At 44.7% G+C, this 27,448-nt stretch overlaps 1 protein-coding gene across 1 annotated transcript; it reads left to right on the top strand.

Moving 5' to 3' along the window:
- Positions 1 to 675: 675 nt before the first annotated feature.
- Positions 676 to 26,814, top strand: LDHD (lactate dehydrogenase D). The gene is made up of 11 exons (XM_082271102.1): positions 676 to 835; positions 11,439 to 11,533; positions 11,986 to 12,127; positions 12,490 to 12,631; positions 14,768 to 14,927; positions 15,487 to 15,686; positions 18,012 to 18,140; positions 21,922 to 22,049; positions 23,332 to 23,422; positions 23,543 to 23,654; positions 26,528 to 26,814. Exons 1-11 carry the CDS (start codon positions 761 to 763, stop codon positions 26,691 to 26,693), a joined length of 1,440 nt encoding a protein of 479 aa, XP_082127228.1. The 5' UTR covers positions 676 to 760; the 3' UTR covers positions 26,694 to 26,814.
- The last annotated feature ends 634 nt before the right edge of the window (positions 26,815 to 27,448 follow it).

The following is a 27,448-nucleotide window of genomic DNA, read 5'->3' as shown; positions in this document are numbered from 1 at the left end:
TGTGATCCTATATAGAAGGATCACATGAGCTCTGTGATCATTTCAGAGAGGACGGTCGGCTGTGTTACAACAGCCGACCGTCCTTCTCTTCTTGCGGGGAGCGATCGTGGGTGTCAGGCGGCAATCGGAGCCGCCTGACACACGCATCGGCTTCCCCGCTGCCGAGTGGGGGTGAGAGTGCGCCGCCAGCGGGGTGCGCTAGCCCCCTAGCTTCCCATGCGCGACTGTCGTAGATCTACATCGGTTTACGCAGGAGAGCCACCCTGCCGCAGTAAATAGGGGGCGGGTGGTCGGGACGTGGTTAAGGGGGAAAACCTTCCGCTCCAGAACTGGTTAATGTTTGAATTTTATTGTAATGTATTCTTTCATTTCCGAACATGCGTGGTCTTGGTCACACAATTTTTTTTTGCACAAATACCTACACGTTTATTCTGTTATTGAACAAGAAAAATGTTTTCGTGCTTGTCCCTTTGGATATTTTTTCATGAACTGCCGTGATTGGCTCTCAAAAGCTGTGTACTAACGAAGAGATTATCGGACACGTGCTCCGAAAGCGTTATTTTTCGCCCGATTTTCTCATCCTGTGTACTAGGCATTACAAAGGATTGATTCCAGCTCCGCTGTGTGCCATACTGTCTCTTTAAGTGGGTGTTGTGGATGTATTTGTCACCGCCTCCCACACGCCCCTGAAATGTCCGTGTGCAGCTGCCTCGGGGCAAGGCATTATACAAGAAATGTATAGACTGTAGAAGAGAGCGCCATGTATGCCCTGCTGCGCAGATCCCTCCGTGTAACGCCCGCACTGACCTCCAGGTTCAACCATGTCACCCCGCAGGTACAAAGTATCACATTACTCATTACTTTGTAACACAGAGAGAGATCTGTATACAAGAGACAACTAAATGTATACATAAATATATATGATACAATATAGGTAATCCAGGGAAGATCTGATTGCCTCTTGGGGGATCAGGAAGGAATTTTTTCCCCTGCTGTAGTAAATTGGATCATGCTTTGCTGGGGTTTTCACCTTCCTCTGGATCAACAGCGGGTATAGGATTGTGTATATGGGATTGTATGGTTGGATTTTCATTACTGCTTTTTGTTTTTTATTGGTTGAGCCAGATGGACTTGTTTCTTTTTTCAACCTGTCTAACTATGTAATAACCGTACAGCTAAATATACATATAGAGGAGACAAATAAATATATTGTGACAATGCGAGTCCCTGCATCCGTGAAAACATAGGAGAAAGCAACACAGGGAACTCAAGAATACAGTTTGACTTCTGGTTCACATATATGCGATGCGGGAATCCTGCGAATCCACTATGGGTTCCCGCATCGCATTCAAATCCCAGGCAGTTCACACTGCCATATGCGAATCGCTGGGGTTGTCAATACAAAATTATTCAACTTTACAACCGCCCGCCGCAGATATACTGTGGCAGGCAGCCGCTCCTGGGCAAACCTCGGTTGCGCGCAGGCAGCTAGGGGGCGAGTGCATGCCGCCGCCGGCGCGTTCCCGCCCCCGCTCGTCAGCGAGGAAGCCGATGCAGCGAGCAGGCGGCTCCAATTGTCGCCTGACACCCGCGATCGCTCCCCGCTGAGAGAGAACGGTCAACTGCTGTAAACACAGCTGACCGTTCTTCTCCCTGGAATGATCGCAGGGCGCCTGTGATCCTTCTATATAGGAACACAGATCTCTGTGATCATTCCACAAGCCACGCCCCCCCCACAGTTAGAATCACTCCCCTAGGCTTACATTTAACCCCTTGATCACCCACAGTGTTAACCCCTTCCCTGCCAGTGTCATTATTACAGTAACAGTGCATATTTTTAGCACTGATTACTGTAGTAATGTCACTGGTCCCCCCAAAAGTGTAAAAAATGTCAGTCGGGTCCGATCTGTCTGCCGCAATGTCGCAGTCCTGCAAAAAATCGTAGATCACCGCCATTACTAGTAATAAAAAAAAAAAAAAAACAATAAAAATGACATAAATCTTTCCCGTAGTTAGTAGACGCAATAACTTTTGCGCAAACCAAGCAAAGTACGCTTATTAAGATTTTTTTTTTTTTACCAAAAATATGTAGCAGAATACAAATTGGCCTAAAATGTTAAAAAAAAATAGATTTTTACATTTTTTTGGGGAATGTTCTATGGCAGAATGTGAAAAATATAGTTTTTTTCAGAATTGTTGCTGCTTTTTTGTTTATAGCGCAAAAAATAAAAATCGCACAGGTGCTCAAATACCACCAAAAGCTCTATTTGTGGGAAAAAAGGACATCAATTTTATTTCGGTACAGCGTCCCACGACCTCGCAATTATCCGTTAAAGTAACGCAGTGCCAAATCGCAAAATATGGCCTGGTCATTAAGGGGGCAAATCCTTCTGGAGCTGAAGTGGTTAATGACACCCCCAGATCAGTTAGCATATCGCAGTACGAACTGACAGTTCGGAGATGAATCTGATTGCATTGGTGCGATCTGATTCTGCTGCAGAACCAAAAAAGGGTCCTGTGCGTGTTCTGTCCAAATATGATGATGCAAATTCAGCCATACAATCTGTATGGCTGAATTCGCATTGCATAGACATCGCATGTGATTTTCAGAGCAGTGCGCTCTGAATCACATGCGATGTTGTGTCATCGCTATAGTGTGAACCGGGACTGAGAGGCTCCAGAATGTCAGTTCTGAGCGGAGAAAGGTGGTTATTTTTCTCTGGGTTTTGTAATTCCTGGACCGGGGTCTGGAGACTTGGAAGAGATTCTGGTGGGAAGAAGTCTCCAACCCAGTGTCCAGGTCTTGCCATAGAGCAGCAGGCTGAGTGCACAGGTGTTTACACCTGTTATAATCTAGGACCTGACAATAGATTGGAGCTCCAACTGAGTGACAGGAGGTCTCCGCCCAGGTGTTTGAAGGACTTCAATCCCTCCCCGGGGGTCAGCGAGGGTGCATTGAGCAATCAGAGTGCAAACGTCCGCACAGTGCAGGTGGTGACAAAGTAGCACAGCGCTACAAAAGAGTCCAGGTACAGATAGGGTACCCTTTATCCCTCATCCCTTTAACCACTTCTGGACCGCAAGGATTTGCCCGCTTAATGACCAGGCCATTTTTGCAATTCGGCACTGCGTTATTTTAACGGGACAATTGCGCGGTCGTGCAACGCTGTACCCAAATAACATTGATGTCCTTTTTTTTCCCCCCATAAATAGAGCTTTCTTTTGGTGGTATTTGATCACCTGTGCGATTTAAATTTCTTGCGCTATAAACGAAAAAAGAGTGACAATTCTGAAAAAAAATAGAAAAAAAAAAAAGTTTCACGTTTTGCTATATAACATTCCCAAAAAGAAAAAAACATATAAAAATCAAAATTTTTTCACCCTTTTGGGCCAATTTGTATTCTTTTACATATTTTTGTAACAAACTAGGGGAAAGATTTATGTCATTTTTATTTATTTATTTATTTATTTATTTATTTTTACCAGTAATGGTGGCGATCTGCAATTTTCAGCGGGACTGTGACATTGCGGCACAACTGACATTTTTGACACTTGGGGGGGACCAGTGACATTACTACATTAATCAGTGCTACAAATTTGCACTGTTACTGTAATGACACTGGTAGGGAAGGGGTTAACAGTGGTGATCAAAGGGTTAAGTGTGAGCATAGGGGAGTGTTTTCTAACTGTATGGGGGAGGGACTTGTGAAATGACCATAGAGACCTGTGATCCTATATAGAAGGATCACAGGCACTCTGTGATCATTTCAGAGAGAAAACAACGGTCAGCTGACCGTCCTCTCTCATCGGGGAACAATCGCAAGGCGGCTGGCCCCGTGGATCGGCATCTCCGCTGCCCAGTGGGGGCGGGAGTACGCCGCGAACTGATGTACCCATACGTCGATTCGCGCAGCAAAGTCAGCCTGCCGCAGTAAATATGCGGCAGGTGCTCGGTAAGCGGTTAAACCAGGACACATTAATTACACAGGTTCTGAGGCTAATATAATGCACATAAGCCAATTACCACCTTAACCACTTGCCGACTGCCGCACGTCCTATTTACGTCGGCAGTCAGCCCCTCACAGGCAAAGTGACGTAGATCTACGTCGCTAGCCTGTGAGGGTCTAGGGAGCGAGCCGGCGCCCCCGGAGGCGCACTCCCGTGTGGTCACGGACCCCCCCCCCCCGCGCATGTGACCGGCAGGCCCGATGTCCGCCGGTCACTCGGCGATCGTCGCTGCAGAGGGAGAAAGTCAGGCGGCTGATGTAAACAAGCCGCCTGTCATTCTCCCCTGTGTAGAAACAATGATCATATGGTTCTACTATGTAGGACCGTTGATCACTGTTCCTACAGCTCAAGCCACAGCCAATCACAGTTAGAATCACGCCCCTAGGGACACACACAGCCCCTCCCTCTCAAAAAAAGTTAACCCCTTCACTGCCAGTGTAATTTTACAGTAACAGTGCATATGTATAGCACTGATTACTGTAGTAATGTCACTGGTAACCCCAAAAGTGTAAAAAATGTCAGTCAAGGGTCCGATCTGTCCGCCGCAATTTTGCAGTACCGCAAAAAAAATCGCAGATCGCCGCCATTACACGTTAAAAAAAACAAAACAACAAAAATGACAAAAATCTTTCCCTTTGTTAGTAAACGCAATAACTTTTGCGCAAACCAATCAAAATACGCTTTTTGCGATTTTTTTTTTTATTTTTACCAAACATATGTAGCATAAAACAAATTGGCCGAAAATGTTAAAAAATTTTGATTTTTACTTTTTTTTTTTTGGGGAATTTCATATAAAAAAATTTGAAAAATATTGCTATTTTTGCAAAATTGACGCCCCTTTTTTGTTTATAGCGCATGATCAAAAAATCGCACAGGTGATCAAATACCACCAAAATAAAGCCCTGTTTGTGGGGGAAAAAAGGACGTCAAATTCGTTTTAGGTACAGCGTCGCACGACCACGCAATTGTCCGTTAAAATCACGCAGTGCCGAATCGCGAAATAGGCCCTGGTCAGGAAGGGGGTAAAATCTTTCGGGGCTTAAGTGGTTATTAATCAGCCACAGAACCTGTGTAATTAATGTGTGTCCTGGTTGAAAGGGATGAGGCTTCAACCCTAGGTACAATGTGTACGGGGGCACAGAGGTGCTGTGTTGGACGGTCTGGACGACTAATGCCCCTCTCACACTTGGAGTCCGTCGGCGGACTCCGTTTTTCTCAGCGGGGGATCGCTGTGTGCGGAGACGGAGCTGTCAGGTCCCCGCTCTTCTCTATGGGGGAATCGGATGAGAACGAACCACCTGTCCGTTCCCATCCGATCCCATCTGATCCGCCAGACGGATGGAAAATAGGTTTTCCATCTGTCCAGATTTGACGGACAGGATCGGATCGGATGTCAGTGGACATGTCTCCGCTGACATCCGATGTCCCATAGAGATGTATGGGGCATCCGTTCAGATCCGCCTGAAAAACTGACAGGCGGATCTGACCAGTCCGCAAGTGTGAAAGGGGCCTTAGGCTGGCCATACATTATACAATTTTCTTGATCAATTTTCCTTTAGATTTACCTAAACCATATAATATGAGGTAAAACCTAAACACTTTCAATTTGTATGCAATCAGGCAATTTACCGTATATACTCGAGTATAAGCCGACCCGAGAATAAGCCAAGGCCCCTAATTTTACCACAAAAAAATGGGAAAAATGATTAACTCGAGTATAAGCCTAGGGTGAGAATGCAATGCTGCGGGCATGGTACAGGAGAATGCAGGGCTTCGGGCATGGTACAGGACAATGCAGGGCTGCGGGCATGGTACAGGACAATGCAGGGCTGCGGGCATGGTACAGGAGAATGCAGGGCTGCGGGCATGGTACAGGACAATGCAGGGCTGCAGGCATGGTACAGGACAATGCAGGGCTGCGGGCATGGTACAGGACAATGCAGGGCTGCGGGCATGATACAGGACAATGCAGGGCTGCGGGCATGGTACAGGGCAATGCTGTGGGCATGGTACAGAACTATGCTGTGGGCATGGTACAGGAAAATGCAGTGCTGTGGGCATAGTACAAGAGAATGCGGGGCTGCAGGCATACTACAGGAGATGCAGTGCTGCGGGCATGGTACAGGTGTACTATGCCCGCAGCACTGCATCCCTTATAGTATGCCCGCAGCCCCGCATAATGGCAGGTAGTGCGGCTGTGTTTCACTTACCTGTTCTAGAAGCGCTTTAAATTTAAAAATGGCGCCACCCGGTGCCGACGCGTCATTGCGCATGCGCTGCTGCCGCTCGGGAATGCTCGTATACGTTCGGCTATTCCCGGGAGGATGGCTACAGGAAGGCTGGGGAGGACGGCGGGGGAATCACAGGGGAAGGTGAGTATCATTCCTAGCGGTATTCCTGAGTGTGGCTCGGGGTTACCGCTATTGGCACTGAATATTAACCCCGAGCCACACTCAGGAATACCGCTAGGAAGGTTAAGGGGGGTAAAACCTTACTGTCCAGAAGTGGTTAATCCACATCTGGACAGTAAGGTTTTACCCCCTAATGACCAGGCCATTTTTTATGCAGTGCTTTTTGTGGTGCGTTTGTGGTCTGTTTATGCAGTGCTTTTTGTGGTTCGTTTTGCATTTTGCACATGCTTTTTTTTATGTATTTTGCATTTTTTAACCACTTAAGCCCCGGAGGATTTGGCTGCTAAACGACCAGAGGGTATTTTGCGATTCGGCACTGCGTGACTTTAACGGACAATTGCGCGGTCGTGCGACGCTGTACCTAAACGAATTTGGCGTCCTTTTTTTCCCACAAACAGAGCTTTCTTTTGGCGGTATTTGATCACCTGTGCGATTTTTTGATCACGCGCTATAAACAAAAAAAGAGCGTAAATTTTGCAAAAATAGCAATATTTTTCCCTTTTTTTTTTATATGAAATTCCCCCCAAAAAAAATGTAAAAATCAAAATTTTTTAATATTTTCGGCCAATTTGTTTTATGCTACCTATGTTTGGTAAAAAAAATCGCAAAAAGCGTATTTTGATTGGTTTGCGCAAAAGTTATTGCGTTTACTAACAAAGGGAAAGATTTTTGTCATTTTTGTTGTTTTTTTTTTTAACGCGTAATGGCGGCGATCTGCGATTTTTTTTGCGGTACTGCGACATTGCGGCGGAAAGATCGGACCCTTGACTGACATTTTTGACACTTTTGGGGTTACCAGTGACATTTCTACAGTAATCAGTGCTATATATATGCACTGTTACTGTAAAAATACACTGGTAGTGAAGGGGTTAACTTTATTTGAGAGGGAGGGGCTGTGTGTGTCCCTAGGGGCGTGATTCTAACTGTGATTGGCTGTGGCTTCAACTGTATGCAGAGTGATCAATGGATCTACATAGTAGATCCATGTGATCAGCTCTCATACAGAGAGGAGAATGACAGGCAGCTTGTTTACACAAGCTGCCTGACTTTCTCCCTCTCCCCCGCCGATCGCAGAGTGGCCGGCGGCGATCGGGTCCGCCGGTCACACGCGCGGGGGGGTCCGTGACCACGCGGGAGCGGGAGCGCGCCTCCGGCGGCGCGCGCTCGCTCCCTAAACCCTCACAGGCGAGCGACGTAGACCTACGTCACTTTGCCTGTGAGGGGCTGACCGCCGCCGTAGATAGTCGTGCGGCGGTCGGCAAGTGGTTAAGACAGATAAATGTGTATATACAGTATATGATACATTATAACAATATAGATAAATATATACTGACTGGCCACTTTATTAGATACACCTTGCTAGTAACCGGGTTGGACCCCCTTTTGCCTTCAGAACCGCCTTTATTCTTCATGTCATAGATTCAACAAAGTTTTGGAAACATTCCTCAGAGATTTTGCTCCATAGTGACATGATAGCATCACGCAGTTGCTGCAGATTTGTCGGCTGCACATCCATGATGTGAATCTCCCTTTCCACCACATATTGGATTGAGATTTGGTGACTGTGGAGGCCATTGGAGAAAAGTGAACTCTATTGCTTTGACTGATTTGGGCCTTGTGACATGGTGCATTATCCTACTGGAAGGAGCCATCAGAAGATGGGGACACTGTAGTCATAAAGGGATGGACATGGTCAGCAACAATACTCAGGTAGGCCGTGGTGTTTAAACGATGCTCACTAGGTACTAAGAGACCCAAAGTGTGCCAAGAAAATATCCCCCACACCACCAGCCTGAACCGTTGATACAAGGCAGGATGGATCCAGGCTTTTATGTTGTTCATGCCAAATTCTGACCCCACCTCTGAATGTTGCAGCTGAAATCGAGACCCATAAGACCAGGCAATGTTGTTCCAATCTTCTGTTGTCCAATTTTGGTGAGCCTGTGTGAATTGTAGCCTCAGTTTCCTGTTCTTGGCTGACAGGAGTGGCCCCTGGTGTGGTCTTCTACTGATGTAGCCCATCTGCTTCAAGGTTCGATGTATTGTGTATTCAGAGATGGTATTCTGCATACCTTGGATGTAACAAGTGGTTATTTGAGTCACTGTTGCCTTTCTATTAACTCAAACCAGTCTGCCCATTCTCCTTTGACATCAATAAGGCATTTTCGTCCACACAACTGCTATTTTCTCTTTTTTGGACCATTCTCTGTAAACCCGAGAGATGGTTGTGTGTGAAAATCCCAGTAGATCACCAGTTTTTAAACTACTCGGACCAACCCGTCTGGCACCAACAAACCATTGCATGTTCAAAGTTACTTAAATTCCCTTTCTTCCCTATTCTGATACTCGGTTTGAACTTCAGCAAGTCGTCTTCACCACATCTTGATGCCTAAATGCAATGAGTTGCTGTCATGTGATTGGCTGATTAGCAATTTGTGTTACCAAGCAACTGAACAGGTGTACCTAATATAGTGGCCGGTGAGTGTATCTATAGAGGGGATAAGACAGATAAATATATAGGTGGGACAGTAAAACAACGTAACCCCGCAAGTATCGCCCCATTTCCACATCAATCGGTACATTGTAACACCAAGAGAGATCTGTATGCAGAAAACGCCTAAATTATATGTGTATACAAGAGAGAGAGAAAAGAGTCCACTAAATATAGCTCACAGAGAATAGAGGATCCATGCTATGTCATCTGTCAGTAAAGAATGAAGTGCCAGTGCTGTATTATCTATCAGTAAAGATTGCAGGGCCCTTGCCATATCATCTGCAAGTGAGAAATGGAAGGGCCTTGTCATATCATCTGCCAGTTGCAACTGGAAAGTTCCTGCCATATTATCTGTCAGTAAAGATTGCAGGGCCCTTGCCATATCATCTGCCAGTGAGAAATGGAAGGGCCTTGTCACATCATCTGCCAGTTGCAACTGGAAAGTTCCTGCCTTATTATCTGTCAGTAAAGATTGGAGGGCCCTGCCATATCCTCTCTCAGAAAAGAATGGAAAGTTCCTGCTTTATCATCTGTTAGTAGTGGAGGGCCCCTACCATATCATCTGTCAGTAAAGATTTAAGGGCCCCTACCGTATCATTTGTCAGTAAAGAGTGGCAGGACCCTACCATACCATATATCATTAAAGAGTGGCCTGACCCTATATGTTATCTGTCAGTAAAAGTGGGGAGACACTGCCAAATCATCTGTCAGTAAAGATTAAAGGTCCCCTACCAAATCATTTGTCAGTAAACAGGGGAGGAACCCTACCATATCATCTGTCAGTAAACAGTGGAGGTAACTTACAATATCATGTCACTAAAGAGTGGGGGGACCCTACCCTATGATCTGTCAATAAAGAGTGGAGGGACCTTGCCATTTCATATGTCAGTAAAGAGTGGAGGCCCCCTACCCTATCATCTGTCAATAAAGAGTGAAGGGACCTTGCCATTTCATATGTCAGTAAAGAGTGGAGGCCCCCTACCCTATCATCTGTCAATAAAGAGTGGAGGGACCTTGCCATTTCATATGTCAGTAAAGAGTGGAGGCCCTCTACCATATCATCTGACAGTAAAGAGAAGATGGCCCCTGCTATATCATCTGTTAGTGAAGAGCGGAGGGACCCTTCCATATCTTTTGTCAGTAAAAAGTAGAATGACCCTACCATATCATTTGTTAGTCAAGAATGGAGAGCCCTTTCCATATCATCTGTCAGTAAAGAGTGGAGAGCCCCTGCTATATCATCTCTCAGTAAAGAGTGGAAGGCCCTTGTTATATCATATGTCAGTAACAATTGGAGAGTTCCTGTCATATATTATCTGTTTGTAAAGAGGGGGCGACCCTAGCATATCATCTGACAGTGAAAGTGGAAGGACCCTACCATATTCTTTTTCAGTAAAGAGTGGAGCAACTCTACCATATCATTTGTTAGTAAAGAAAGTAGAGACCCTACCCTATCATCTTTCAGTAAAGAGTGAAATGACCTTACCATATCATCTGTCAGTAAAAAATGGAGCAACCCTTCTATATTATCTGTTGGTAAAGAGTAGAATAACCCTATCATATCATCTGACGGTAAAGAGTGGAGAGCCCCTACTATACCATCTGACAGCTAAAGCAGGTAGGATCCTACCATATCATCTGTTAGTAAAGAGTGGAGGGGCTCTACCATATCATCTGTCAGTAAAGACTTAAGAGCCCTTGGTATATCATCTGTCAGGAGAGAAAGGAGGGATCCTACTATATCGTCTTGTCAGTAAAGAGTAGAGTGACCCTACCATATCATCTGACGGTAAAGAGTGGAGAGCCCCTACTATACCATCTGACAGTTAAAAGTGGAAGGACCCTACCATATCTTCTGTTAGTAAAGAGTGAAGAGCCCTACCATATCATCTGTTAGTAAAGAGTGAAGAGCCCCTGGTATATCATCTGTCAGGAGAGAATTGAGGGACCCTATTATATCGTCTGTCAGTAAAGAGTGAAGAGCCCCTTGTATATCATCTGTCAGGAGAGAATAGAGGGACCCTATTATATCGTCTGTCAGTAAAGAGTGAAGAGTCCCTGGTATATCATCTGTCAGGAGAGAATAGAGGGACCCTATTATATCGTCTGTCAGTAAAGAGTGAAGAGTCCCTTGTATATCATCTGTCAGGAGAGAATAGAGGGACCCTATTATATCGTCTGTCAGTAAAGCGTAGAGGGACCCTATAATATAATTTGTCAGTAAAGAGTGGAGATCCCCTGCTATATCCTTTTTCAATAAGGAGTCGACTGACCCTACCATATCATCTGTCAAAAAACAGAGGAGGGCCCTTGCTATTGCATATGTCAATAAAAATGGGGGAGTTCCTGCCATATTATCTGTTAGTAAAGAATGGAGGACCCTAGCATACCATCTGTCAGTAAAGATTGGAGGGCCCTTACAATAGTATGCATTTTATAATATTTGACTCTTTATAAGCTGTAATAATGTTTTGATGGTACATTTAATTTGTGAGTTATCATGACTTTGTTGGTCTGTTTGGCAGCTTATAGAAGATCTGAGGTCAGTGGTTGGCGAGTCCAATGTGTCTACTGCAATGATTGTCCGGCAGCAACATGGCAAAGATGAATCAATGCACAGGTACAGGGGTGTCATTGTCATCTTCTTCATTGACCTTTTCTTCATTGTCATCCTCTTCATTGTCATCCTCTTTATTGTCATCCTCTTTATTGTCATCCTCTTTATTGTCATCCTCTTTATTGTCATCTTCTTCATTGATCTCTTTTTCAGTGTCATTCTCTTTATTGTCATCCTCTTCATTGACATCCTCTTCATTTTAATTTAATGTCCCATTTATAATTCATCCACTATTTCCATGCCATTCCTTTCAGTGATGCAGACTCTTCTAAACTTCTGTCCACCATCACAGAATGTCTCACTTCTTATGATCATTGGGGCTAGATATTTGATGCATATCCTCCATCTGGTTCTGCCTCTGGAGTGGAGTTCCCACTTAATAGAGGGGGTGGGGTATCATGCAGTGCAATGTCTTGTAGATAAGCTCTCACTATCCTTTCTATCATTCCGCCCAGTTGCCGGCCACCTGATGTTGTAGTTTGGCCTCAGAATGTGGAGCAAGTCAGCAGGATGGCCAAACTCTGCTACACCCACGACATACCCATCATCCCCTTCGGGACAGGAACAGGACTGGAGGGTGGAGTCAGTGCACTGAAGGTATGTACCGTCCTAGGTGTCCATACACTGGACAACAAAAGAAGGGCCTTAATTATGTAATACCTTTCCCATTTATAACCTGTCATTTTATAATACAGATCTGAAGATGGATGGATAGATAGCTAGCTAGCTATATAGATATATACGATAGATGGATGGATCGATAAATAGGTAGATATGGTAGATACCTATGTAGATAGATGGATAGATACGGTAGATAGCTATATAAATGGATGGATCCATAGCTAGATAGATAAATGGATAGATGATAGCTGGATCAATAGATAAATCGATAGACCAATAGATGGATCAATAGATAGAGTCATGACACCCCTGTTGATCTCTTGTTCTTTCCTCCCCAGGGTGGTGTCTGCTTCAATATGACTCACATGGAGAGGATCCTGAACCTGAGTACAGAGGACTTCCATGTAACTGTAGAGCCAGGGGTGACACGTAAATCCCTGAACACTTACCTGCGGGACAGTGGCCTATGGTTCCCTGTAGGTAAGAAGTCTCCACATTCCAGGCCTCGGGTTGGGTCTCCACATGTGATTGTGCCTATTCTGAGGGTGTATGTGGTCATCTGACAGATCTGATGGCTTGATCTGGAAATGTGCTGTAATACAGCATAGCCTATCATGACAGGTCCTCTTTCTGTGATGTGTCTGCTTCCCATCCCCCCTCCCCCATGGCGGTTTATGTCACCGGGGAGACCTGTGCATGAATGGGTCGGCTCTATATTGCTGTTTATGAATTGATGGCCCTGGGGCCATTACTGGCCTTCTAATGACCTCCTGAAAATAAGAAAACAAACTGAATTCTTCCTAACTTTCCCCCAGATGGTAATTGTACCCGATTGTACAGTGCTGGGTATGGCAGACCTGACACAGGTGGTGAGCATGGTGTTTAGATAGCTTCAGTCCATATAAATCTAAGGGTCCCAGTATCTATTACAGGTAAAACAAGAAACCAATATGCACAATCACTAATATGATTGATTGATTGATTACTTAATTAAAGTGGTTGTAAACCCTTACATATACCCAGTGTAGTGACTTGCCTCAGGTGATACACAAAGATGAAACAAATCCTCCTATATACGTTGTACCTGTTTATCTGCAGTATTCTCTACATCAGCTGTGCGGAACATACGGCACGGGGGGGCGTATGCGGCTAGCAAAATCATTTGGTCCAGGCCCCTGTGCCATTGTGTCTGTGCCTGTCTCCTGAGCTGTCAGAATGGAGCCAATGTTTCCTGTATAGTTCCAGCTCTGTCCTGACAGCCTGAGTGAGTCACAGGCCGAGTGATATCAAATGCATTCTGCATGTGAGGAGACTGACTGAGATACAGGAAGCATTGCCTCTATCTTCCTCTATCACGGTGCCGCTCCTGAGTCCCTAGCCAGCATTTCCTGCCAGCAGTACCCACAGCACTACCAGCCTGAGCCAGCAGTACCCACAGCAGTACCAGCCAGCAGTACCAGCCTGAGCCAGCAGTACAAGCCAGCAGTACCCACAGCAGTACCAGCCAGCAGTATACCAGCCTGAGCCAGCAGTACCCACAGCAGTACCAGCCTGAGCCAGTAGTACCAGCCTGAGCCAGCAGTACCCACAGCAGTACCAGCTAGCAGTACCAGCCTGAGCCAGCAGTACTCACAGCGGTACCAGCCACCAGTATCCACAGCAAAGCACAGTACCAGCCTGAGCCAGCAGTACCAGCCAGCATTTCCCGCCAGCAGTACCAGCCAGCTGTACCCACCAGCAGTATCAGCTAGCAGTACTCACCAGCAGTACCAGCCAGCAGTACCTGCTATCAGTACCAGGCAGCAGTACCCACCAGCAGTACCAGCCAGCAGTACCAACCAGCAGTTCTTTTAAAAACTTACCACCGCAAAGAGTCGACTGCGCTCCAGACTGACCAACGCAAACCTGGAAAACCAGTTACGAGTAGCAACATCATCAATACCTGCTAACATCACACACCTCACCAAAGAGAAGCAGCTCCAGCCATCACATTAGGGGTGAGTAAATTAAATGTTTGAACAAATATAGCAGGCTAATTTTTAAGCTGATAATTTTTTATGGCCCACCAATGATATTATAAATATCCAAATGGCTCTTGGCAGAAAAAATGTTCACCACCCCTGCTCTATGTCCATTCAAAATGCTGAATATTTAAAGCTTGTCTGAGAGTTTGGGAAAAAGGGGGCGGAAGCTGAAGTCACACTCTGCAGAGCTCAGTGAGGAAAGCTCTGGGAGCTGATTGGAGGGAAGGGACACACCCCCCTCCACACAATTCACAGGAGCAAAGCTGAAGCTGTCAATCAGCAGGAGCTCCCTCCCCTGTCACCATTTTTCTCTTGGTGTCAGGAAAACCTGTCAGAATTGATTCATGCTGATAGCAAAGGAAGAAAGCAGCAGGCAGAAATTACACTTCATGCTCTTAATTGAGACAAATACACACTATAGAGGGATATGCTTTGTTCATATTTTATGTCTGAGGTTTACAGCCAATTTAATAAGAACAATTAGAATGGATATTATCTGTGGCCACTAGGAGGCTTCAGAGCCACATCCTTAGAATGTAACCTCTGGCCCCTCACTGTCTGATTAGATATTAATTTCACTTTGACCTCTCAGATCCAGGTGCTGATGCCTCTCTTTGTGGTATGGCCGCCACCAGTGCATCTGGGACAAACGCAGTACGTTATGGCACAATGCGTGACAACGTCATCAATCTAGAAGTGGTTCTACCTGATGGACGAGTCCTGGACACTGCAGGGAAAGACAGAAGGTTCAGGTATGGGGTCTAGGCAAAATGGACCTGTCATTACATGTTACACTTCCCCAGTAACCACTTTAAAATCTTCAATAAGCTGTCCCTCCTCCTCCCCATGAATAGAACATTTCAGACCTGATGGCCTCAATCACTGCATAGAGGCCATAGTCCATTATCAGTCAAACAGGCTCTGATATTGGAAAGCCTAGAATTCCCCTTTTAAAAATGGCCACCATGAGGCTGTTGTGTGGAGCACACTAGCACGTATCAGGAAATCCTCCTGCTGCGCTCTGTGTCTAAACCCCCCCCCACCCCAAGGGACAGATGGTGTCCTCAAATAGTGTGAAGAAATGGAATAAAAGCAGAAAGGTTGGAAAAGACCAAACCCTAGTCTAGCATTGTGTCCCTGTCCCTGTCCCTGGTAAGCCATGATGGGTGTGTAGTACATTCCGGTAATGTGGAGGACATACATATAGGAAATATAACAATCATAAATGGTCCAGGGTCACTGCGATCCAATCATGGGCCAGGACAAAGAGGATATCCGCTGATTACTTTCATTCCTTCTTTTCTGTTGCAGGAAAACCTCAGCAGGTTACAACCTCACCAACCTCTTTGTGGGCTCAGAAGGAACTTTGGGCATCATAACTAAAGCCACACTGCGCCTGTACGGGGTTCCAGAGGCCACGATGGCGGCAGTGTGCGCTTTCCCCAGTGTCCAGGCTGCGGTAGACAGCACAGTACAGATCCTGCAGTGTGGAGTCCCCATTGCCAGAATTGGTGAGCTATACTTTGTGTCATGTGACTGAGCAGATGTGATAGGAAGGATCACGGCAGACATGAATATCTTTAGTGAGCTGGCATGACCATGGACACCCATTGCTGGTTATAAATCTATGGTCGGCACACCACATGTTCTCCTGCTCTGCCATGTTCGCCCATGCAGTTTGTAAATATTTTGAGTTACACACCACATTTTCTCCTGCTCTGCCATGGGCACCTATTGCTGGGTATAAATCTCTGAGCTGCACGCCACATTTTCTCCAACTCTGCCATGTTTAACCCATTGCTGGTTATAAATCTGTGAGCTGCATGCCACATTTCTCCCACTCTGCCAATTTGAACCCAATCTTAAACGAAATACTACACTATGAGTCACCCTACTTCTTTTGCGGTTTACTATTGAGACTACCCCACCAACGTGACACACAGCGGGATTCCACACAGCCCCCCCAGACAACATCCCCACCTCAGTGAGAGGACACAGATCCCATCAAGGTACTCTGAGGGACGCCGGGAGCCACTTTAAAACCGGTTGCCGACCGCCGCAAGTACATATACTGCGGCGGTCAGCCTCATGCAGGCAAAGTGACGTACTGGTACGTCACTCGCCTGCGAGCCAATAGGGGGCGAGCGAGCGCCGCCGGAGGCGTGCCCCCGCTCGCTCACTCTGATCCCTGCGCGTGTGACCGGCGGACCCAATGTCCACCGGTCACTCGCGATCGTCAGTTACAGAGGGAGAAAGGCAGGCGGCTAGTGTAAACAAAGCTGCCTGTCACTCTCCCTTGTGTAACAGCAGAGATCATACGGTCCTGCTATGTAGGATCGTAGATCTCTGCTGTTACACACACAGCCACATCCAATCACAGATAGAAGCATGCCCCTAGGGACACATTTAACCCCTCCTTCTCCAATAAAATTAACCCCTTCCCTGCCAGTGTCATTTTTACAGTAACAGCGCATATGTATAGCACTGATTACTGTAGTAATGTCACTGGTACCCCCAAAAGTGTCAAAAATGTCAGTCAAGGGTCCGATCTGTCCGCCGCAATGTCGCAGTCCCGCAAAAAAAATCGCAGATCGCCGCCATTACTCGTTAAAAAAAACAACAACAAAAATCTTTCCCTTAGTTAGTAAACGCAATAACTTTTGCGCAAACCAATCAAAATACGCTTTTTTTTTTTACCAAACATATGTAGCAGAAAACAAATTGGCCTAAAATGTTAAAAAATTTTGATTTTTACATTTTTTTCGGGGGGAATTTCATATAAAAAAAATCTTTTTTTGTTTATAGCGCATGATCAAAAAATCGCACAGGTGATCAAATACCACCAAAAGAAAGCTCTGTTTGTGGGAAAAAAGGACATCAATTTCATTTTGGATACAGCGTCGCATGACCTATAGTCACGCAGTGCCGAATCGCAAAATCCCCCCTGGTCAGGAAGGGGGTAAAATCTTCCGCGGCTTAAGTGGTTAAAGGGACCATTTACCTACACTAGACCCCAAGGGGGTCGTCTGGTCAGTGGGCTGAACTTAAGTTGAAGGATTCCCCACTTAAACTTGCACCTGAATGTTTATGATCATTCTTGTGACCATCACCGAGCACTGAAGCACTTTTGATGATACCTTTTGGGACTGTTATATTTGAACTGCATATATAGAACATTTATATATTTATGCACTTGGATATGTTTATGTATCCAACATTCACTTTGAAGCACAGTCACTTTATTATTTGAGCACCATTGGGGTAACCCACCTATTTATATTCATATTTGAATTGTAGTGATAAGAATGGTTTTTATTATATGATTCACATATTTATTTGAATTGCAGTGATAAGAATGATTTTTACTATATGATTTTTAGCTAACAGCACTATACATTATTATTATTTGAGCGCAGTCCCCACTTCCCTTTTTTCGCAATTTGAACCCATTGCTGGTTCTAAATCTGTGAGATGAATGTCATAATTTCTCCTGCTCTGCCACAGGCACGGATTGCTGGTTATAAATCTGTGGGCTGAATGCCACATTTACTCCTGTTCTGCCATGGGCACCTATTGCTGGTTATGAATCTGTGGGCTGCATGCCACATTTTCGTCTGCTCTGCCACAGGCACCCATTGCTGGTATTTCTGTAGGAGGTCTTGATTCATTAATGTATGAAGAGGTGGTACTCTTACAGATGTGTTATGACACTTGATTCATTAATGTATGAAGAGGTGGTACTGTTACAGATGAGTGTTATGACTGTAGAAGAATGGAAGGTGAATGTGTAGTAAATGTCTCTAAACCCTTACTGATACTGCTTTCTCTCTGCACAGAGTTTTTAGATGATGTCATGATTGATGCGTGTAATAAATATAATGGTTTGAATTATCCCGTCCTACCCACCCTGTTCCTGGAGTTCCACGGCTCGGAAGCCGCAGTAAAAGAGCAACTACAGCAAACAGGTAGGTGCACATAGTCCAGAATGTCTTCACCCAATACAGAGAAAACGCATGCTGTACACTATACACAACGCTATATAAACATACGCTATTCACAGTAATATATTACACTATAAATAGTGCTATATACACATATACTATACACAGAGCTGTATACACTATACACAGAGCTATATACGCATACACTTCACACTGCGCTATATAAACATACACAGTTCTATATATAAATGCACAGTACTAGATTGTTACAGAGTTGGTAAGGTTGAATAAAGATATCCGTTCAACCTATCTGGGTTTTTTGAGTGTGTACAGTATGTATTTATATCTGTACTATTTCCCATATCCCTGTATATTGTGTTCACCAAGATATCTATCTAAGAGTTTTTAAAATCATCAATATGCCCTTCTAACAACACCAATTGTGGAAGGGAGTTCCACATCCTTACTGCTCTAACAGTAAATAAACCCCTATATAGCTTCAACTGACATTAAAGGTTTGGTTTTTATTTTTTTAAAATACCAAACCTGTTATACTTACCTGCTCTGTGCAGTGGGTTTGCACAGAGCAGCCCTGATCCTCCTCTTCTCAGGTCCCCGCTGGCACTCCAGGTCCCTCCCCCCTGCCTAGTGCCCCCATAGCAAGCTGCTTGCTATGGGGGCACCTGAGCAGACTCGCTTCTGAGCCGCTGCTCCGTGTGTGTCCATTCACACATGGTGCTTGGCTCCGCCCCTGCTCTTTCCTCATTGGCTGTGATTGACAGTAGCGGGAGACAATGGCTACTGCTGCTATCTCAGCCAATGAGGAGGGAGAGACCCAAGAGATCCAAGGCTCTCGTGCATAGGGGGTGGGGTACACAGAGGGTTTTTTACCTTCATGCATATAATCTATGAAGGTAAAAAACCTTGAGCCTTTACAACCACTATAAGGTTAAATAGGTTCTCATCCAACTTCACTGAGTGGCCATGTGACTTCTTAACCACTTGCCGACCGCCGCACGACTATCTACGTCGGCGGTCAGCCCCTCACAGGCAAACTAACGTAGGGCTACGTTGCTTGCTTGTGAGGGTCTAGGGAGCGAGCGCGCGCCCCCCGGGGCGCGCTCCCGCTCCCGCGTGGTCACGGACCCCCCCGCGCGTGTGACCAGCGGACCCGATGTCCGCCGGTCACTCGGCGATCGGCGGGGGAGAGGGAGAATGTCAGGCAGCTTGTGTAAACAAACTGCCTGTCATTCTCTTCGCTGCAAAGACACTGATAAAACGGATCTGGTATGTAGATCCGTTGATCAGTGTCTTTACAGCTAGAGCCACAGCCAATCACAGTAGAAACCACGCCCCTAGGGACACACACAGCCCCTCCCTTCCAAATAAAGTTAACCCCTTCACTACCAGTGTATTTTTACAGTAACAGTGCATATATATAGCACTGATTACTGTAGAAATGTCACTGGTAACCCCAAAAGTGTCAAAAATGTCAGTCAAGGGTCCGATCTGTCCGCCGCAATGTCGCAGTACCGCAAAAAAAATCGCAGATCGCCGCCATTACGCGTTAAAAAAAAAAACAACAAAAATGACAAAAATCTTTCCCTTTGTTAGTAAACGCGATAACTTTTGCGCAAACCAATCAAAATACGCTTTTTGCGATTTTTTTTTACCAAACATAGGTAGCATAAAATAAATTGGCCGAAAATTTTTAAAAATTTTGATTTTTACATTTTTTTTTGGGGGAATTTCATATAAAAAAATGTGAAAAATATTGCTATTTTTGCAAAATTGACGCTCTTTTTTTGTTTATAGCGCGTGATCAAAAAATCGCACAGGTGATCAAATACCACCAAAAGAAAGCTCTGTTTGTGGGAAAAAAAGGACGCCAAATTCGTTTAGGTACAGCGTCGCACGACCGCGCAATTGTGCGTTAAATTCACGCAGTGCCGAATCGCAAAATACCCCCTGGTCGGAATGGGGGTAAAATCTTCCGGGGCTTAAGTGGTTAAGGGACCTGAGACTAAATAGTTTTTTTTTTCCCTATGCTAGAATCGCCATATAGATATTTGTATATTGCAGTCATACTGTATCTCCTCTTAAGCATCTCTTCTCCAGGAAGAATAAGTTTAGTGTTTGCAGTCACTCCTCATAACTGAAGTCTTCCAGTCCCCTTATCAGCTTTGTCGCTTTTTTTCTGGACTCTCTCCAGTTCCAGCACATCCCTGCTGAGGACTGATGACCAGAACTAAAGGCATACTCAAGATGTGGTCAAACCAGAGTATCACATACCTGGTAAAGACTGGAATGCTGTGGAGGCCTCCCTTGCATCTACTACTCAACACCCCGTTAGACGTAGGTAGAGAGTGTGAAGGCAAGGATGTTAGGCTGACTGATCTATAGTTTCCAGGTATATATTTCTTAGCCCTTTTATGTATATTGCTACCTTGTTGGTTTTCGCCAGTCAGCTGGTACCATTCTGGTCAGTATGGTGTCCTTAGAGTTTAGGAAATAGCAATAACCTTGCTAATTTCTTTGAGGACTCTCGGGAATAAGCCATTTGGTCCTGGGGATTTATTCACATTAAGTTTTTCGAGTCTTTTTTGATCACTGGCTTCCTTTAGCCATAAGGTTCCCTTCCATTCCACACTGTGTGAATAACAATACTGTCCCCTTTTCCTTTGTAAAAACAAAGAATGTATTGTATTTAATACGGTTGCCTTCTCCCTGTCACTTGTAACCAAATCCCCCTGACTATCCTTTATACTAATATGTTCAGCCTTTTTTTAATATATTTTAACTACTTCCGGACCGCCCACCATGTGTTTATGGCGGTACTTTGACCTTGAGTACTGGGGTTATGGCAGCAGCTAGCTCCCATAACACCGGTAATTTTTTACACAGCTGGCGATTCAGAATCTGATAAAAGTGGTCCCGGCGGCGAATTCGCCATGGGATCACTTTTATGGGCAGCGGGAGAGGTGCCCCTCCCGCCACTTCCCATTAGTTTTCCCTGCTTACCGGAGCCGTCAGTAGGAGGGAAAAACGATCCAATTCTGTGCCCGGATGGGCAGGAAGTTGAGTGAGGGCAAGACGCCCCCCCCCCCCCCACTCGACTCTATGCCCCTGGAGGACCAGAGCGACATCAAACATCACTTCCGCCCAACGGCCTTAAATGGGCAATTTGTCATGTATACTGTCAAACCAGGTTTCTGATATTCCCATGAAGTTGCAATCCTGCTCATATATCAGTAGTTCTAGTTCTGCCATTTTATTCACCAAACTCCTAGCATTTGTGAACAATAATTTTGTATCTATACATCTTTTCCATGTGTTATCTGAGGCTGCAATAGGATTCTGCCAGCCTATGTGCATTGGTCCTAGTCGCTATAGCTACACTACCAAAACTGACCACAGTAACACCCTATGATCCTTGCTCACTGCCTGGATAATGTCCTCTAATCCCTACCCAACCACCCACCCTTTAATATATGTACTAAATCATTGATATTGTTTTTTAGAATGCCCCATCTACCTCTGATCACACAGCTACCAGCATCCTCTACTTCTGTTCCAGCTCACTGATCACACAGCCCTGGTGTCTTGCGCATTTTACACAGCTCTGTTCGCACCTACGCAGCACTATATAAACATATACATAGATCTATATGCACATACACAGTACAGAAAGCTAAACATACAATACACACACAGAACCTTCTCCCCCCCACACACACACACAACAGGTGTCCCTGATCACTGTACACTTGTCATTTATGGGCTAATGGCATTCTCTATTACACAGGGGAAATTATTCAGCTAAATGGTGGCTCAGACTTCACATGGGCCCAAGACCAGGAAGAGAGGACCCGGCTGTGGACGGCCCGGCACAATGCATGGTATGCAGTACTAGCCCTGCGTCCCGGATGCCAGGTGAGTATTCCATTCTTCCTGAATTGCAGTATACTGACTACCCAACTCATGTAAAGACCCTCCCCCGCTGTATGTTGGTACATGTCCCCCATGACAGTGCCCAGCTTCCCATGAAGAGACTCTCTCCAGCTGTACATTAGTACATGTCCTCCATGGCAGTGCCCAGCTTACAATAAAAAGAACCTCCTTCCTCCCCCACCCTACATTGGTACATGTCCTAATGGCAGTGCCAGACTTCCCATTAATAGACAATCCCCCATATGCACATTGATACAAGTTCCCTGTAGCAGTGTGTGGCTTCCCATGAATAAACCCTCCCCTGCTGTATATTGGTACATGTCCCCCATGGCAGTGCCTGGCTTCCCATAAAATGACCCTCCCCCCACTGTACATGTACCCCATGGCAGTGGCGGCCTCCACTGTATATTGGTACATGTCCTCCATGGCAGTGCCCAGCTTCACATGAAATTACCCTCCCTAGCTATATGTTGTACATGTCCTCAATGGCTGTTCCCAGCTTCCTATGAAACGGCCCTCCCCAGCTTTATGATGTACATGTCCCCCATGGCAGTGCCCAGCTTACCATGAATAGACTAGACCCTCTCATGCTGTACATTGTTACATGATCCTCGTGGCAGTGCCTTGATTCCTGTGACTTTTTATTGACAATAGCTTTCTTATTGACCATACAAATGGCCATAATTGAATTTGTTTTGCCAACCCCCCTCCCCAACAGACTTTAATGGTTTTCGCCACAAATCTTGCAATCTTTAAACCTAGGCAGATTCTTATCTCTAACCCGAAGTCTGGATACTGTATTTTCTGGCGTATAAGACTACTTTTGAACATCAAAAAAATCCCCCAAAAATGGGGGGTCGTCTAATACGCCGAGTATAATCTCTCCAAGGTAACCTAAGTATAAGTATTACCGGTAGATGAAAATTAGGGGGGTCGTCTTATACGCCCAGTCGTCTTATACGCCAGAAAATACGGTATATCAGGTGGAGGGAGATATAATACAGGCCATGACACTGGGGGTGCCACTATACAATTATATGGATACCACACTATGTTCTTGAGGTCAGTTGTCTCAGCCCTGCCCACAGGGGCATGAAACCAAACAATCATGACCAACAAGCTACTATATGTGTCAATGTCTGGTGTCCACAAACTCTGCCCATATAGTGGATCCTATGAGAGTCCTCAGCTTAAAATAACAATGAGTGACACAAATACTGAGGACCCCGCCAGCAATAATCTGAATATAATATTCTTGTTTCAGGGCTATTCTACAGATGTATGCGTCCCTATCTCTAAACTCCCTGAAATCATAGTGGACACTAGGGAAGACCTCATTCAGTCTCGTATTACAGGTAGGATTCTTCTACAGTAAATGTGTACTATCACACTGATGTCACTTCCTCCCAGAATGATATCCAATACAGTACTTCTCTCTTCATCAATGATCAGCCCATTACCATGTGTCTTGGCAGGTCCCATAGCCGGACATGTTGGTGATGGAAATTTCCATTGTATTATTGTGCTGGACCTGAAGGATGAGGATGAAGTGCGAAGGGTGAAGGAATTCACAGACAGACTGGCCCGGTAAGCAATCTTCTTCCACCTACTCTAATCACCTCCACTGTATACAACCTATCAGTTCCCCGCAGCTTTATGAATGAACAATGTACCAACTATAGTCAGCAAGGCATAAACTGAAGTGACATAGGTGCAGTGGTCATGTATCTCTACATCCTCTGCTCACAGCTCGACACATGCCGGTGTGTATTAGAAGATCTAGTAGGAATAGTATTTGTCTGCATAGCAATCGGTGAAGAGATCTAGTAGGAATAGTATTAATCTGTATTGAAAGCGGTGGATGGTTCTAGTATGAATAGTATTATTCTGCATTGGAAGCTGGGGGGATGGATCTAGTAAGAATAGTATTAATCTGTATTCGAAACGGTGGAGGGATCTAGTACGAATAGTATTAAAATAAATTAGAAGGGCTGGGTGGATGTAGTAGGAATAGTATTAATATAAATTAGAAGGGCCAGATGGATGTAATAGGAATAGTATTAATCTGTATTAGAAGTGGCAGATGGATCTAGTAAGAATAGTATTAATCTGTATTAGAAGCGGTGGATGGATTTAGTAAGAATAGTATTCATCTCTATTGGAAGTGGTGGATGGCCCAAATTTCTTTTAGAAGTAAATGATGTATTAGAAGGGATGGATGTGTGGATCACTAAGAACAGTATTAACCTGAATTAGAAGCCACAGGTTGGTCTAGTAAGAATAATATTCATCTCTATTGGAAGCGGTGGATGGATTTAGTAAATATAGCCCAAATCTCTATTAGAACAAATGAATGGTTCGAATAAGAATAATAATAATCTTTATATAAAGGGTTGGATGGATCTAGTAAGAATGGTATTAATCTGTATTAAAACCTTGGGGACTCCAGGTCACCTGAACTAGTGTCCCCATTGGAAGATTTTCCCTCTATTACTTTTTTGGGGACAACACAACAGTTGGGATTTTCTTTTACTTTAAATGATAAGATAAACAGGACAAATAGAGAGGGTGAATCTCCCCAACAGGGGCACATATGGCAATAAAAACTGACAAGCGTTCTAATCCCTCCGCACTCAAAAAGTTTTGCTGTTAGTTATACTTTAAAGGTAAAAAACCTTTCGACTTTAGAACCACTTTAATCTGTATTTGAAGCTGTGGAATGATCCAGTAGGAATAGTGTTAGTCTGTAGAATCTGAAGAGTGTTCCCATTGAAGAGTGTTCCTTTAGGAGAGTGTTTCCAATGAAGGATGTTCCCAGAGGAAAGTTTTTCCTCATGTGAAGTGTTTTCCCAATGAAGAGTGTTCCTGAAGGAGAATTTTTCCAATAAAGAGTGTTCACAGAGGAGTTTGTTCGTAATGAACAGTCCCGATGAAAAGTGTTTCTGAAGGAGAGTGCTCCTGATAAAGAGTATTCCCAACAAAGAGTGTTCGCGGAGGAGAGTGTTGCTGAAGGAGAGTGCCCCTGATGAAGAGTATTCCCAATGAAGAGTGTTGGCAGAGAAGACTGTTCCTGATGAAGAGTGTTCCCTAAGGAGAGTGCTCCCGATGAAGAGCGTTCCCTAAGGAGAGTGCTCCCGATAAAGAGCGTTCCCTAAAGAGAGTGCTCCCGATGAAGAGTGTTCCCTAAGGAGAGTGCTCCCGATGAAGAGTGTTCCGGAAGGAGAGTGATCCTGACGAAGAGTGTTCCCGAAGGAGAGTGCTCCTGATGAAGAGTGTTCCCTAAGGAGAGTGTTCCTGATGAAGAGTGTTCCCAAAGGAGAGTTCTCCTGATGAAGAGTTCTCCCAATGGAGAGTGTTCAGGTTGGACTACATCAAGTATACAGTAGCACCCCCCAAACTATATTTATAAAAATAAAGATGTATGTGTAGTGCCAAATAAATTGTGTATGAAAACGTACATGGGAAAACAGGGAAATATAACATTGATGCAATTTCATGGTCACCTAAAGGAGATCTCTAGTCACAGTACAGTTATTTTTTCAACATCAGCATTATAATAACAATATAAACAATAGTTATTGCAGACAATCCAATATAAGCTTACTTGAAAAATCTCCTTTCATATTGTGAGTGCTGCCTGTCTGCTGGCCATCTCTTTCCACAAATTCCTGGTTTCCCTGCATGCTTTGCGGCTTCTCTATTTCTAAGGACTACATTTCCCATGGGACTTTGCTGCTTGCAAGCAGTGATTCAAGTACTGACTCCTCCCCCTAAAATTCTTAGAAGGCAGGCTCTGTAAAATGTGTGACACAGCAGTGCCTACTCACAGGTCATAGTGACTACACTCACAGAACCCCATGAAGTAAATGTGTGGGATCTTTACAAGGTAAGTTTACAAACTTCAAGATGGTTCAGATAAATAGGAGTAGGCTAGAAATAATTGAAGATATGATTTTAGATTCTCAACATACATGAACTTTATTCTCTTCCTAAACCTCTTTATTCTCTTTATTCTCTTCCTAAACTTCCATAGACCTGTATGGATTGAAGGATGGGAGTGCCGAGCTGTAGACTGGTTCTAATCTTGATTTGTATTGGTCACGATAAGAGGGTAAAGTGCAGAACCACCTTTCATCAGGGTTACAATATACCAGAAATATATACCATCTATGTCTACAGGCCATACAAGCTGACTCTCTCAGGGACCCCATTGGGGCTTCAGGGTAGTGCAGAACCACTCTATAGGGATCATTTGATTTATTGGGAACCTCCACCAGTCTTGGAGCCCAGCGCTCCTATAACCTGGGACACTCATTCCAGAATTAGTCACACAGTACCGTCTCTGGGGCGAGGTAATCTTAGGTTAGATGGAAAAGTTAGAAATCTGAGGCACGAACGTTGAGTGAATCAGACGTTGTATCTATCTCTTATGTCTTCATGGATATTACTGTGTCCTGCAGGAGGGCACTAGATCTGCATGGGACCTGCACCGGGGAACATGGAATCGGAATAGGAAAACGCTTATTACTCCGAGAGGAAGTTGGGGAAGTTGGCATTCAGGTCATGGAGCAGATTAAAGCGACCTTGGACCCCAAGAACCTCATGAACCCAGGGAAAGTCGTCTAAAGTGGACAGATGCCATGCTGCGGGTTCTACACTGTGAAGCACTTTATATGTTGAAGTCTGATGAGCAATCTTTGTACCGACCACTCCAATGTGTATTCAATAAACTGTGATATGATATCAGAAATCTTTCCAGATATTTGTACTTTTCAAGAAATCCAATTCCTGCCACTGCCTACTCTCTACCAATCACCATCACAACACTGGTCATAATGAAGGGTGGAGTAGTAGTAGTGTAGTACATGTACATGTCAAATCATGTACATGTACGTGATTGGCTTCAAGTGGTTATACCGGGGTTATGGTTATGTTTTTTAGCCGGCGATGCACTTTAATCTGAAAGAAATCCTAGTGGCCAATTAGCTGCTGAGTTGCTTTTACAGGTGGTGGAAGGGGATGCCACCTCCTCCCACCACCTCTCCGAGCTCTCCTGTGTGAGCGGTGAACCTGGTATCAGATCTGATGATCCAGTTGGGTTATCATAGAGCTGGCAGAGGACCGGAAGGTCTCCAGCCATCTCTATGGTCTAGGAGACCAGAAGCAATGTCATGACGTCACTTCTGCCTAGGGCAGATGTAAACACTGCCATTCTTTCTTTTTTTTTTTTTTTTTGAAAGCAGGAAATCGTTTATTTATTTATTTATTTTTTTTATGTTAATGCTTTTCAGGGTAGAGGAGAGTCTCCATAAAGAGGACCTGTCCTGCCTTTTTTTCTATCACAAGAGATGTTTACATTTACAAAAAAAAAGAAATTAGAG

Source organism: Pelophylax lessonae (genome assembly GCF_965119305.1).
Source record: "Pelophylax lessonae genome assembly, chromosome: 10".
Taxonomy (NCBI): domain Eukaryota; kingdom Metazoa; phylum Chordata; class Amphibia; order Anura; family Ranidae; genus Pelophylax; species Pelophylax lessonae.
Note: the sequence above shows the minus strand (reverse complement) of the source record. Positions and strands in the feature narration are given on the sequence as shown.